The 14531-nt window shown below is 50.5% G+C and overlaps 1 protein-coding gene across 3 annotated transcripts in view; it reads right to left on the bottom strand.

Annotated features, from left to right (window-relative positions):
• DHX29 (DExH-box helicase 29) overlaps window positions 1-14531 on the bottom strand; it is an 84958-nt gene that overhangs the window by 37529 nt on the left and 32898 nt on the right. For all 3 annotated transcript variants that reach the window (XM_077284996.1, XM_077285013.1, XM_077285005.1), the window contains exons 5-6: window positions 3469-3598; window positions 3095-3231 (exon numbers count right to left, since the gene is read on the bottom strand). In XM_077284996.1, the coding sequence (XP_077141111.1) occupies window positions 3095-3231; window positions 3469-3598 (267 nt within the window). The remainder of the gene's footprint in view (window positions 1-3094; window positions 3232-3468; window positions 3599-14531) is intronic.

The raw sequence follows: 14531 nt of genomic DNA, 5'->3' as shown, positions 1-14531 counted from the left end.
GGCCCGAACCCTCTGTTCCTCCGTCTCGCCATGAGGGTTCTGGGGAAAATGGTCGCTTCTATGGAAGCGGTCCCCTATGCTCAGTTCCACTCTCGTCCCCTCCAGCTGGCCCTTCTGTCTGCCTGGGACAGGAACCTGCTTTCCCTGGACAGTCCGTTTCGCCTCTCTTCCAAGGTGAAGCAGTCTCTCTCTTGGTGGACGCTGTCCTCCTCCATTCTGCGCGGGAGGTCATTTCTCCCTCCCCGCTGGCAGGTGATTACCACCGACGCCAGTCTCCAGGGTTGGGGAGCGGTCTTTCTCCACCTCACGGCCCAGGGCCGCTGGACTGCTCAGGAGGCGTGCCTCCCTATCAACCTCTTGGAAATCAGAGCCATCTTCCTAGTCCTCATCCGCTGGGAGTCCCTCCTCTCGGGAAAGCCGGTCCGCATTCAGTCGGACAACGCCACAGCCGTGGCATACATAAACCATCAGGGAGGGACTCGCAGCGGTCAAGTCATGACGGAAGTGGCAAAAATTTTCCGTTGGGCGGAGGGTCACGTTCCATCTCTGTCAGCCGTCCACATCCCAGGGGTGGACAATTGGGAAGCCGACTTTCTAAGTCGCCAGGGCATCGTGGCGGGCGAGTGGTCTGCAATCTTCAGCCAGATTTGCCAGCGGTGGGGCGTTCCAGACGTCGACTTGATGGCCTCCCAGGCAAACCACAAGGTTCCCCAGTACGTCTCCAGATCTCGGGATCCGATGGCCGTCAGATGCGAAGCTCTCGTGATCTCGTGGGCCCAGTTCCAGATGCCCTATCTGTTCCCTCCCCTTGATCCCAAGGGTCGTAAAGAAGATCAAGACGGAAGGGGTCCCCGTACTCTTGGTAGCTCCAGATTGGCCTCGCAGGGCCTGGTATGCGGAACTGGTGAACATGCTATCGGACGTTCCGTGGAGGCTTCCGGATCTTCCGGACCTTCTTTCGCAGGGGCCCCTCTTCCACCCGAATTCTCGGTCTCTGAATTTAATGGTATGGCCGTTGAGGCCGCGGTCCTGAAGGACGTGGGTTTCTCTCACAGCGTCATCCAGACTATGATAAGAGCGAGAAAACCGGCTTCTTCGCGTATTTACCACAGATGTTGGAAGGCCTTTTTCCGGTGGTGTCAGGACAACAATCTGTTTCCTATGACCTTTTCCCTTCCTTCCCTTCTCAGCTTCCTTCAAACGGGTCTAGATTCTGGTCTTTCCCTTAGCACCTTGAAGGGTCAGATCTCCGCTCTATCCATTCTTTTTCAAAGAGACCTGGCTTCCCTGCCTCAGGTGAGGACCTTCATCCAGGGGGTCGCTCATATAGCTCCCCTTATCATTCTCCTGTCGAGCCTTGGAATCTCAACCTCGTCTTAGACGCCCTCCAACGTGCGCCCTTTGAACCGCTTCAGGACGTTTCCTTCTCACTTCTATCCTGGAAGCTAGCCTTTTTGGTCGCCATCACCTCCATTAGAAGGGTGTCAGAGCTGGCGGCATTATCCTGTCGTTCTCCCTTTCTAGTCCTGCATCAGGACAAGGTGGTTCTTTGTCCGGTTCCTTCCTTCTTACCGAAGGTAGTCCCATCTTTTCACATCAATGAGGACATTGTCCTCCCTTCCTTTTGCCCTTCCCCGGTTCATCCCTTGGAGAAATCTCTTCACAAGTTGGATGTGGTCAGGGCTATCCGGATTTACCTCGCCAGAACTGCCTCTTTTCGTCAGGCCGATCCTCTGTTCGTCATCTCGGATCGGCGTCGAAAGGGACTCCCCGCCTCCAAGTCCACAATTGCTCGTTGGATCCGTTCGGCGGTTCTGGAGGCATACCGTGTCCAAGACAAACAGCTCCCTTTGGGGGTGAAAGCTCACTCCACCCGGGCTGTGGGAGCTTCCTGGGCAGTTCGTCACCAGGCTTCGGCCTTGTAGGTTTGCAAGGCCGCTACGTGGTCATTCATTCACACCTTTGTCAAATTCTACAAGGTGCATACTCAAGCCTCCGCGGACGCGGGCCTCGGTAGAAGGATACTGCAGGCGGCGGTTTCTCACCGGCCGACCTAACTCCTCTTTTTCTGCAGAATACCCGCCCTAGGGACTGCTTTTGGACGTCCCATGGTTACCTGTGTCCCCCAATGAGGCGAGAAAGAAAGAAGGATTTTTGATTCTTACCGTAAAATCTCTTTCTTGGAGCCTTCATTGGGGGATACAGCACCCTCCCTTGAAGTTGTACCGTGTTGGCTTACGTGCCGTTGTTGTGGGTTGGTACATAGGTTGAGTTTTATATTACCTGTTCCTAATACTGCTTTTGCACCGAGTTGCCTGGTGCCTATCGGAGGGTGTATACTGCCGGGGAGGAGTTACTTCTTCTTTATTTGTATAGTGTCAGCCTCCTAGTGACAGCAGCATACACCCATGGTTACCTGTGTCCCCCAATGAAGGCTCCAAGAAAGAGATTTACAGTAAGAACCAAAAATCCCTCTTTTGCAACATAAAGTAGGGATCCAAGAAGTATCATTTCTCCTTGCGGAGAGTGACATAAGCATGTCGAGGTGAGGAGACTTAAAGCCGCAATGCTCCTCTGGGAAATATGCAAATTGTCTCTTCAGAGAGGAAGAGGACTAGAACTCTAGTGCCACCTATTGGAGGTAGCAATCCTAACAGTCAATGTCGACCCTTTAACAAGCCTTGTCACATGACTTAGGATAATAGCCAAACCAGAATCTCAATTTGCAGACACTGTGTTTCGGGGTACTGCCCCTCGTCAGTGCAAAGTGGAGATCTGGTTTGGCTGATTGAGAGGCGTCTGACCGGGGTCCAAGAAGTATCGTTTCTCCTTGCGGAGAGTGACATGATAAGCATGTCGAGGTGAGGAGACTTAAAGCCGCAATGCTCCTCTGGGAAATATGTAAATTGTCTCTTCAGAGAGGAAGAGGACTAGAACTCTATTGCCCCTAATAGGTGGCTTAGTGGAAGTGACTGCGCTTAGTGGAAGGAGCTCGCTTCTGTGACAAAGCCAGTGTGCAGCATCCCAAACAGTTTAAATTAAGATTTTTACCTTTTGCCATTGATTTTCATGCTTTGCGACATCAACCACTTACCTTCAAAGGCGGATCAGCTGATCTACAACAGCTGCCGACACTGTCACGAACTGAATGCTGTGATGTGGGATGAAACTTTTGTCTAACTTTTTTCTCTTCCTCCACAAACTGCTGACAGAAGCCATCAGGCAAAGCATCTGTGAAAGGAAATAGGTGTTACTATATCCTGTAGGTATATAGGTTTGTGCATTTCTTCACAAATTGGTAACGGATCTAAATAAAGGACGGCAGAAAAACACGTTTTTGGGAGTTTATGGTAAGAAATATATGGACCTAAAATGAACTGAGGCCAAAACGCTCTAAGTCTTCTGCTGAAACGACCTTGTGGTCAAAACTTTAGAACCAAGTTTTGCACAATAAAGTGTTATTCATACCGTCCTGTAGGTTCAGGCAAAGCCAGTCCAGTGCAGAATGCAGATCTCCGCCGTACAGCACAGCATTGGACATGGCATCTTCAATGTGTTCTGCCTTGAAATTAAACTCCTGTAAGGCCGTATACAGATCCTAGCAACAACAAAAAAAAACACAGTATGCTACAATTTCTTTTGTCTGTTTGTTTTTTTAAAAGATTACTACACAAGTCTAAAGCAGAGATGTGAACCCACAGTAAAAAAAAAAAAAAAAAACAACAACATATAGAGCATGGCTTAAATTTTCAGTGTGTTCTTAGGAAATTCCATTAAGTGAAAAAATAACAGTCCAAACGATAGCAGACACTCACATCTTCTTAAAATAATTGCTTTAGTGATCCATTAGTATAAAAGGCACAAGAAATGGTTGAATACAACAGCACAAAGATTAAAAGTACAGAAAAGAAACGTCCCCTGTGCTCCCAGGTAAAGTTTCAGACCTTGACAACAGACCATGAAGGTCTGAAACATGTTGCCTGAGAGCGCATCAGATATTTCTTTTCTGCCCTTTTAATTTTTGTGCTGTTGTGTTCAACCATTTTTCGTGCCTTTTATACAACTGGATCAATAAAGCAATTCTTTTAAGAAGAGGTGAGCGCCGGCCGTTGTTTGGACTGCAGCTATTACTGGAGTACATGCAACCGGACAGATGAGATGATTGCTCCTTTTCACATTTTCTATCCTCTGAAAAAAAGATATGATACACATAGGCTCAGCATACGCATGCACTGGATGCTTGGACATCTATGAACACATTCAACAGTATGCTATGATCTTTATCTCCAGGAGAGCGTAGACTATTCTTAACTCGGTCAGCTTCCAGTATAGCCGATTGGATGCAGGGGGCGATAGCAGACTTGAAGGCAGGGTGTCACCAATAATGACAAACAAGGCATCCTTGTCCTTTCCAGGGGATGGACTGGGAACAGGTAAAAGGGAGGAAAAACAATGTTGATATGGAACGGGGAGACTACCTTAGGTAGGAATGAAGGAACTGGTAGTAGGACCACCTTACCCTGGTGGAGAATGAGGAAAGGAGGGCTTCAAGAGAGAGCTGCTAATTCTGAGACCCATCTGATGAAAGTGATCGCAACCAAAAAGGCCACCTTCCAGTCCTGAATGAGTTAGAAGCGGGATCCCTGAAGGACACTAGATTAAGGTTCCATGAATCCACAGGGGGACAATATGGTGGCAAGAAACTCCTTGAAGGAAAATGTTGATCTGGGGACAAGAGGCCAAATTCTGATGAAACAGAATTGAGACCACAGAAACCTGACCATATAGGGTACTAAGAAACAAACTGGACTCTAGCCCTGATTGTAAGAACGCCATGATGCTAGAAAGGGAAAAAGACATGCGGGTTGTGTAACTGCCTTCACACCAGCGAAAGAAGGCCTTCCAGGTCCAATCCTAAATTTGTGAGGATGAAGGTTTCCTTGTTCTCATCATCACCTGTATGACCTGGGACGAGAAGTCTGCCTCCGCCTCAGGACTGCGGCTTCAAAGGTCATGCCGTTAAATTGAGAGACCGAGAATTCTGGTGGAAGAAGGGACCCTGAGAGAGTAGGTCTGGTCGGTCTGGGAGTTTCCAGTGTACATCTGCGAGTAGGTTAACTAACTGCGAACCAGGCTCTTCTAGGCCAGTCTGGAACCACTAGGATGACAAACTCCTTCTGCCTTGATCTTCTGGATGAGTCTGGGGATCAAGAGAAGAGGTGGAAAAAAGTGCGGAAGTTGAAACGGAGACCATGGAATTAATCTGAGACACCATTAGGTCGCCGTTAGGAGTACCCCACCTCTCACAAATCTGTTCAAACACAGAGGGTTGAGGGACCACTTTCACGAGGAGAGTCCTTTGACGACTTAGGAAGTTGGATGCCCAGTTGTTCAAGCCTAGGAAAACTAGGTGCTGGCCTGAGATCAGAGATGATTTCACAGTGTTAACAACCCAGCCTAAAGAGGTAAGATTGTCCAGGGTGATCTGAAGACTTTGGCAATAGTCTTGAAATGACAAGCCCATGACCAGGAGGTCATCCAGGTAGGGGATGATTACTATCTCCTTGGAATGAAGAATGGCCATGATGGCCACCATAACCTTCATAAACACTTTGGGGTCAGAGGCCAGTCCTAAGGGGAGAGCTGTGAACTGATAGTGTTCGCCCTGGACCGTGAAGTGGAGAAACATCCGATGCCTCACAGAAATCGGAATGTGGAGATAGGCATCCTAGATGTTCACCAAGTAGAGGAACTCCTCGGGTTCCACAGAGGCAATCATGGAGCAGAGGAATTCCATCCTGAAATGACAGAGGCGCACCCGCCGGTTTAGTAGCTTGAGATCCAAGACCGGACGGAGTGAGCCACCCTTCTTTGGAACCAGAAAGAGTTTAGAATACAAACCTGAGAAGCATTCTTGAGAGGAAATAGGTACGATGACCCCTGCCTAGAGGAGAAAGACGATAGCTTGAAAGAAACTGGGGACTTGGGCAGAAACCCTTGGAGGATGGGACATGAAAAAGAATCTGTGTGGGAGGGAAGAAAATTCTATCTTGTAGCCTGTGGTAACGTTTTCCCTGACCTAGGCATGGTCGACTACGGAAAGCCGCGCATCCTAATAAAGAAGAAGATAGCCACCCACCCTGAGAGGATTATCAGGTGGAGGTGACTCATCAGGTAGAAGAGAATCTATTGGATTGAGATCCTGAGGGCTTGGCAGCATAACCCTTTGGATACAATGCCGGGGAGGTTTGAAGGATGGCTTCCTTCTCTCTCACTGAGCAGGAGACCAGTCTGGCAAAGTGAAGGTCCCAGGGAATGAGAAATAACGAAAGAGGCAAAACTGAGGAGAACATCTCCTGTTGAATGGATGTCTAGGCATAGGCTAGGGAAGAGGTATGCTTACCGTCAGTGGCGTCCAAGATGAGGTGATCCAGCATAGACCCAAAGAGTTGTGTTCCTTGGAAGGGGAGATTAGTAAGACTTTTTGGAAGCCAGGTGCGCATTCCAGGCCTTGAGCCAGAGAACTCTCTATATGGCTACAATATTGTTAGTAACATGACAGAACAGCTTGCGGCGTCAGACGTGGAGAGCAAATATTTACCCGCGTGGGCAATCTGGTCCACAAGATTAGCTAGTTTCACAGACTTGGCCGCTGATAAGAAGCCCTAGGCCCGAGTTTGGAAGTTTGGTCCATGTTAGGATCAGATTCTGATTCGAAATGAAGGTCGGACCCTGGGGCCACCTCAGTGGAGTGGAATAACGAGCGAAACCTGGAGTATGTGGAATGAGAAAAGGAAGGAAACGAGGAACTGGAATGTGCCTGTTTCTGAGCCCTTATCTTTGATCTGTCATGCTGAGGGTGATGGATGGGTGCCTGCAAGTTCTGAGAAACGATTGAAGCACTGATGGCAGCTGAAAGGTTAGGTAACCGTTCAAGAACCTGTACCAGGGACTGGGACACCTTAGTTAGGTCATTTACTGATTGAGAAATAGCAACAGCCCTCTCCGCGTGAGGGGGTGCTCTTATCCTGGGCAGCGGGTGGCTCCTGTGAGTCTTGCATGGTGGAAGGGCTGCAATTTAGGCAGAAAGCCAAGGCCTGACCACTTCTTTTTGTAGAGGGCCCAGGCGTAGTGGATGATAGTGTGGGAGGCACAGGAATGAGACTCCCTAGGTCTGTGCATATGTATAGGCTTGGGGTTGGTGAGGAGGGCTAAGCCTAGGAGGGAAGAAAACAAACAGCCTGGACAGAGCCTACCCGGTCCTGGATGCAGAGAACCTAGTCTGAGCTGGTCGGTTCGCCTATTGGGAAGGAACAGGTCCTACAGAAAACCACGCTGTGGAGCTGTGACTGGAGATGTAATACCACTGAAGGCAGGGTAAAGGAGAAGGGAGGGGTGGGCCCAGACCAGGCGCACAGAAAAGCCTGCGCTGTGGGAAATGAAACAAGCGCACCCACAGAAGGGTTAGCATGCGAAGGGGAAGGGGCGATGAACAAAGTGGAGGCCCAGAGTGCCGAGGAAAGAGGAGAGGAGCTGGGTTCTCCTCTATTTTTACTGATGCCTCCCACCGCCTTGAAGATGGACTGTGGAAAAAGAGAAAAACAGTACCAACTCCTTCTTCTCCATCCAGAGAGTAGCATCAGGAGCCCCCAGGTGAGGAGGAGGTCACTGGGAAAAGGCTTTCCCCTTTCCACACCGTCGGTGAGGGTCACTGAGAAGTGACCAGCATCGTCCTCCCGACCCGCTCCGAGGACGGGGAACAGGCAAGGACCGACCGCTACACACGCTTGAAGAGTCAGGGGGTAAGGTCCTGCCCGGCCAACCAGAGAGGGTACAATGTTGACAACACCACACTGTTCTATCGGTCGCTAATTTTTGGGAAAACGGGGTGAGAAGTCACACCCTGTTACCCTGAAGAGAAGAACCTGAAAAACAAACACAAAGGATTAATAAAACACAACATGGTGACCTAAGGAGAAAAAGATCCAGGTCTGCCTCCTACCAACACTAAATCAAAACTGACGAGCTTCGTGCCAGATGGTGGGATTACCCTGCTGAGGAGGAGCTAACTCTTTTTTTGCTCATTATCAGCCTCTTACACCCATGGTTACTTGTGCCCCCCAATGAAGAGATAAAGAAATAAAAATAGGGATTTTTGTGTACTCACCGTAAAATCCTTTTCTCCGAGCCAATCATTGGGGGACACAGGACCATGGGTGTTATGCTGCTGCCACTAGGAGGACACTAAGTAATACAGAAAGAATAGCTCCTCCCCTGCAGTATACACCTTCCTGCTGGCTCCAAGTGAACCAGTTCGGTAACAAAGCAGTAGGAGCTTAACATTTAGCCAGGATGAACTATGTCAAAACCAAGGCAACACAGAAAACCAAAGCCGTTAGGCTAACAGGGTGGGTGCTGTGTCCCCCAATGATTGGCTCGGAGAAAAGGATTTTACGGTGAGTACACAAAAATCCCTATTTCTCCTACGCCCCATTGGGGGACAATCAACTGTAATTGCTCCTTGTACCCACAGGTTACAGGTGAGGCTCAGCCGCCAGCAAAATTCGTCTGCCGACGGTCACATCTGCCGAGGCCTGAGAATGAATATGGCAATGTTTTGTAAACGTACGCAGATTGGACAAGGTCGCAGCTCTGCAAACTGCTCCCGAAGCTTGGTGCCGGATGGCCCAAGACGCACCCACTGACTGAGTAGAATGAGCTTAATCCTTGCTGGGACAGAATGACCTCTGATTCGGTAGGACTCCTGACTAGCTGAAAGAATCCTTTTTGCTATTGTCGTCTTGGGAGCGAGGAACCCCTTCCTTGGCCCTTCCTGGAGCACAAACAGGGCATCCGACCTGCGGAAGGACGCCGTCCGCGAGACGTATCTCTTGAGAGCTCTAACTAAATCCAGTGTGTGGAGGGCCTTCTCGATGCGATGTACTGGTGCCAGACAGAGAGACGGTAAGACAATCTCCTGATTGAGATGAAAGGATGAGACAACCTTTGGCAAAAAAGGACGGGGATGTTCTCAAAACCACCTTGTCCAGATGAAAATTCAGGAACGGAAACTTGACAAGACAGAGCCGCCAGCTCTGAGACCCGTCTAATGGATGTGAGCGCAACCAGGAACCTTGAAAGAAAAGACAGGGAAACCTCCTGTAGAGGTTCGAAAAGAGCTTCTTGCAAGACTCAGAGGACCAGATTAAGGTCCCATGGTTCCGACGGCATCTTATAAGGCGGCACTCCTATGGGAGACTCCCTGAATGAACGTCTTCACTTGTAATCTGTTGGCAATCCTGCTTTGGAACTGGACTGAAAACTGCCCCTTGAGAGAACTAAGGGCAAGACCTAAGTCCAAACCCGTTTGTAAAAATTTGAGGGTTGAAGGAATGGAAAATGCAAGAGGAGAATGTCCCCGGTCGTTGCACCAAGAAAAGAAGATTTTCTAAGTGAAATGATAAATGCGCATAGACGTAGGCTTTCTGGCGCTTATCATGGTAGAAATGACTTACGGAGAGAAACCTGCCTGGGTTGGAACCCAGGACTCAACGGCCATGCCGTCAAACACAGGGCCTCAGAGTTCTGGCGTTGAATGGGGCCCTGTGAAAGGAGGTCTGCGCGATTCTGTAATTGCCAGGGAACATCGGCGACTAGTTGAACTAGTTCCACGTACCACGCCCGGCGCGCCATCTGGCACAATCAGGATTACCGGTACTCCCTCCGCTCTGATCTTCCTGGTAACTCTCGGCAGTAAGGGAGCGGGGAAAATATGTACGGAAGCTGAAAATGAGGCCACGAAAGTACAAGTGCATCTGACCCGATTGCTGTTGGATCGTGGGACCGGGCTATGAAGTCGGGAACCTTGGAATTTTAGCCGTGAGGCCATCAGATCCACGTCGGGGGAGCTCCAACAACAGCAGATCTGGTGGAAAATCTCCAGATGGAGAGACCACTCCCCGGAGTCGAGGCCTTGACGACTGAGGAAATCTGCCTCCCAATTGTCCACTCCCGGGATGTGAACCGCAGAAGTCATTGAGCGGTTTTCCTCGGCCCAACAGAGAATGTCGTTCATGGCTGCCATGCTGTAGGTTCCCCCTTGTCGGTTGATGTTTGTCACTGCAGTGGCATTGTGTGACTGCATCCTGATGGGACGACCCACCAAGAAGGGATAGAATTGGAGAAGAGCTAACGTGATTGCCCGAATTTCTAAGATGTTGGTCAGAAAGCGTGATTCCTGAAGTGACCGGCGGCCCTGAGCAGTGTGATGTAAAAACACCGCTCCCCAGCCTAGAAGACTGGCATCTGTTGTCACAACTAGCCAATGTACTGGAAGAAAAGACTTCCTTTGATTCAGGGAGGACTTTAATGTCCGCCACCTGAGAAACTGTCTGACCCGCTGGGGAAAGAACCTATGGGCGAGGAAGAGCGGGTTCCTGTCCCAAACGGCCAGGAGGGCATGCTGTAAGGGACGGAGGTGTATTTGGGCAAATGGAACCTCCTCCAAGGCTGCTACCATCCTGCTGAGGAGTTCTATACTGAAACCGCAGAGAGTGAGAGTGAGTATGCGATTGGGAGAGCTTCCAAGCTTCCCGCTGTAAGGCTGAGATCTTTTCCGGGGGAGGAAGCACCAATCCCTGGGACGAGTCCAGTATCAATCTTAGGGCTTGTTTCCACTTGTGAGAAACACGTCCGTGCCTCGCATGTGGTAACCAAGCTGTGGTGCCGGCACTCCAGAGCGGAGCGTGCGGCCGCATAGGAACACATGGAGCTGCACAGCTCCGCTCCAAAGTGCTGGCGCCAGAGCTTGGTTTCCACATGCGAGACACGGACGTGTTTCTTGCAAGTGGAAACAAGCCCTTAGAGAGGAAATTCGCTGAGCCAGTACTGGGGAAGATTTTTTTTTTTTTTTAAGTTTATCTTCCAACCCAGACGAGAAAGAGTATCTATTGTGATGTTCACGGCCTCCTTGCAGGTGCGGAAAGAGGGGCCTTTGATGAAGATATCGTCAAGATAAGGTAGCACCACCACTCCTCAGGAGTGCAGTAAGGCCACTGCAGCCGCCATGACCTTTGTGAGTACCCCGGGGGCGATGGCGAGGCTGAAGGGCAGAGCTGTTTTCCTGAACTGCGAAGCGAAGAAAACTTTAGCGGGAAGGTAAAATAGAAATGTAGAAGCACGCATCCTGGATGTCTATAGCCGCCAGGAACTCGCCTTTTCCCATGGAGGCAATGACAGAACGAAGCGATTCCATCTGGAACCGTCGCATCCTGACGAACGTGTTCAGCAGTTTTAGGTCCAGTATGGGCCGTACCGTAGTGTCCTTCTTTGGAACCATGAAGAGGTTTGAATAAAAACCTTGAAACCGTTCGCTTTGAGGGACTGGAATAATAAGTCCGTCTTTACTCAGAGAGCATATAGCTTGGAAGAACTCTGAAGCTTTTGGGAGGACGAGATAAGAAGTCTATCTTGTATCCAGAGAACACTAAAGGCCCCGTCTCACATAGCGATTTACCAACGATCACGACCAGCGATACGACCTGGCCGTGATCGTTGGTAAGTCGCTGTGTGGTCGCTGGGGAGCTGTCACACAGACAGCTCTCTCCAGCGACCAACGATCAGGGGAACGACTTTGGCATCGTTGAAACTGTCTTCAACGATGCCGAAGTCCCCCTGCAGCACCCGGGTAACCAGGGTAAACATCAGGTTACTAAGCGCAGGGCCGCGCTTAGTAACCCGATGTTTACCCTGGTTACCAAAAAAAACAAACAGTACATACTCGCCTTTCGGTGTCCCTTGCCGTCTGCTTCCTGCTCTGACTGAGCCGCCGTACAGTGAGAGCGCAGCGGTGACGTCACTGCTGTGATCTGCTCTCACTGTACGGCGGCTCAGTCAGAGCAGGAAGCAGACGGCAAGGGACACCGAAAGGCGAGTATGTACTGTTTGTTTTTTTTTGGTAACCAGGGTAAACATCGGGTTACTAAGCGCGGCCCTGCGCTTAGTAACCCGATGTTTACCCTGGTTACCAGTGAAGACATCGCTGGATCGGTGTCACACACACCGATTCAGCGATGTCAGCGGGACCTCAACGACCAAAAAAAGGTCCAGGCCATTCCGACACGACCAGCGATCTCACAGCAGGGGCCTGATCGCTGGTACGTGTCACACATAGCGAGATCGCTACTGAGGTCGCTGTTGCGTCACAAAACTAGTGACTCAGCAGCGATCTCGCTAGCGATCTCGCTATGTGAGACGGGGCCTTTAGTTGCGGATCCACGCGTCGTGAACGACCGAGAGCCACGCAGCACTGAAGGAAAGCAGGCGGCCACCTACTTTGAGGGTGTCCCTCGGATACCACAGGGAGTCATTGTGTGGAAGATCTGCCCGTTCTGGAGCATCTGGATCCCGACTGCCTAGGCCTGCCCTTCCATCAAGGGAAAGGGGTATCAGATGCCTGGAAACCTTTGTCTGCACGTTGGGCCCGGCCGGAACCGGGAGATGTGGAAGTAGACGACCAGTTGGAGTTGTAACTAAAAAATCGGGACCGAGCCTGTTGTTGTGGAAGAAATTTACTCTCCCCTCCAGTGGCGTCGGAAATCAATTGGTCGAGCTTTTCGCAAAAAAAGGCGACCGCTCTGATATGGTAGAGAAGTCAATGACTTTTTGGAAGCAGAATCGGCACGCTAGTCCCTGAGCCATAAGGACCTCTGGATGGTGATGGCGTTTGCTGCTGCTTGAGAAGCGCAGTTAGCGGAATCCAGGGACGCGGTCACTACGACATCTCCAACTGTGGCTATCTGAGTAGCGAGGCCCGCTATCCCGGGGGAAAGATTGGTATCCAGCACCGCTGAAGACAAGACCTCAGCCCAGTGGGTCGTAGCCTTAGCCACCCACGTAGCGGCAAAAGATTGGAAGAGTGCGGCTACTGAGGCATCAAAGGCTGAACGCGCCATATTGCCGATCTGATGATCGTTTGGGTCTTTTAATAGAGGCGCCCTCTGAGGAGGATAAAACCGATTTAGTAGTCAGGCGCGATCGGGGGAGACTGCGACCAATCCTTTCTTGGATCCTGAGCAAAGGAATATTTTGACTCCATGGGTTTGCCCTGTGAAATATTTATCTGGATGGATCTTGCGAGAATCAACGGTTTCCTTAAATTCGGGAGAGTTGCGAACACTCTGTGAGCTCGCTTGGTCCTCTTAAAGGACAAGGCATGATCCGTTTTAGATAAAGGTTCCTCCTCAAGCTTCAAAGTCTTATTCACTGACTCAATGAGAGAGTCGAGAGTCTCCTGATCGTGATGAAATTCCTGATCTAGGGACGTATCAGAATCGTCCTCTGAAACAGGTTCTCCACTAGCCCCAATGGAAGGGGAGCGAGAAATGGAGCTCTCAGAACCCGAATCCCGGTGATGATCTGAGGATATGCCATGAGTCCTGTTCCTGGAAGAGCAAGAGCTCCTTGGCAAGGTACGACCCCTGCAGTACAAGGGGTACTGATCATCGGAAGCGTCGCCCGAAATAGTGCCCTGGTTAGAGGAGGGGTCTCGGAACGATTCTAACGCTTTTGCCAGGGATGCCATAGACCGGGCAAGGGAGGTAGCCCACTCAGGGGGACTAGGCTCACTGGGTTCAGTATCAGTAACAGGTGGTTCCTGAACAGTCACCGGTAGTGTTGAGCGATACCGTCCGATACTTGAAAGTATCGGTATCGGAAAGTATCGGCCGATACCGGCAAAGTATCGGATCCAATCCGATACCGATACCCGATACCAATACAAGTCAATGGGACTCAAGTATCGGACGGTATTCCTGATGGTTCTCAGGGTCTGAAGGAGAGGAAACTCTCCTTCAGGCCCTGGGATCCATATTAATGTGTAAAAGAAAGAATTAAAATAAAAAATATTGCTATACTCACCTCTCCGACGCAGCCTGCACCTTACCGAGGGAAGCGGCAGCGTTCTTTGTTTAAAATTCGCGCTTTTCTTTCCTTACGTGAAGTCCCGGCTTGTGATTGGTCGCATGCCGCCCATGTGGCGGCGACGCAACCAATCACAGCAAGCCGTGACGTAATTTCAGGTCATTCAGTATTTTAAAATTACGCTCCGGCTTTGTGATTGGTTGCGTCGCAGTCACATGTGCGACGCAACCAATCACAGCAAGCCGTGACGTAATTTCAGGTCCTTAAGGATTTTAAAATTACGTCCCGGCTTTGTGATTGGTTGCGTCGCAGTCACATGGGCGCCGCAACCAATCACAAGCCGTGACGTCACGGGAGGCTGGACACGCGCGCATTTTAAAATGGGCGCGTGTCCAGCCTCCCGTGACGTCCCGGCTTTGTGATTGGTTGCGTCGCAGTCACATGGGCGCCGCAACCAATCACAAGCCGGGACGTCACGGGAGGCTGGACACGCGCCCATTTTAAAATGCGCGCGTGTCCAGCCTCCCGGCTTGTGATTGGTTGACCGCGCCGCAACCAATCACAAGCCGGGACGTCACGGGAGGCTGGACACGCGCCCATTTTAAAATGCG

Source organism: Ranitomeya variabilis, chromosome 1 (assembly GCF_051348905.1).
Source record: "Ranitomeya variabilis isolate aRanVar5 chromosome 1, aRanVar5.hap1, whole genome shotgun sequence".
Lineage (NCBI taxonomy): Eukaryota > Metazoa > Chordata > Amphibia > Anura > Dendrobatidae > Ranitomeya > Ranitomeya variabilis.
The sequence above is the reverse complement of the archived record's forward strand: the minus strand, read 5'-3'. Positions and strand labels throughout refer to the sequence as shown.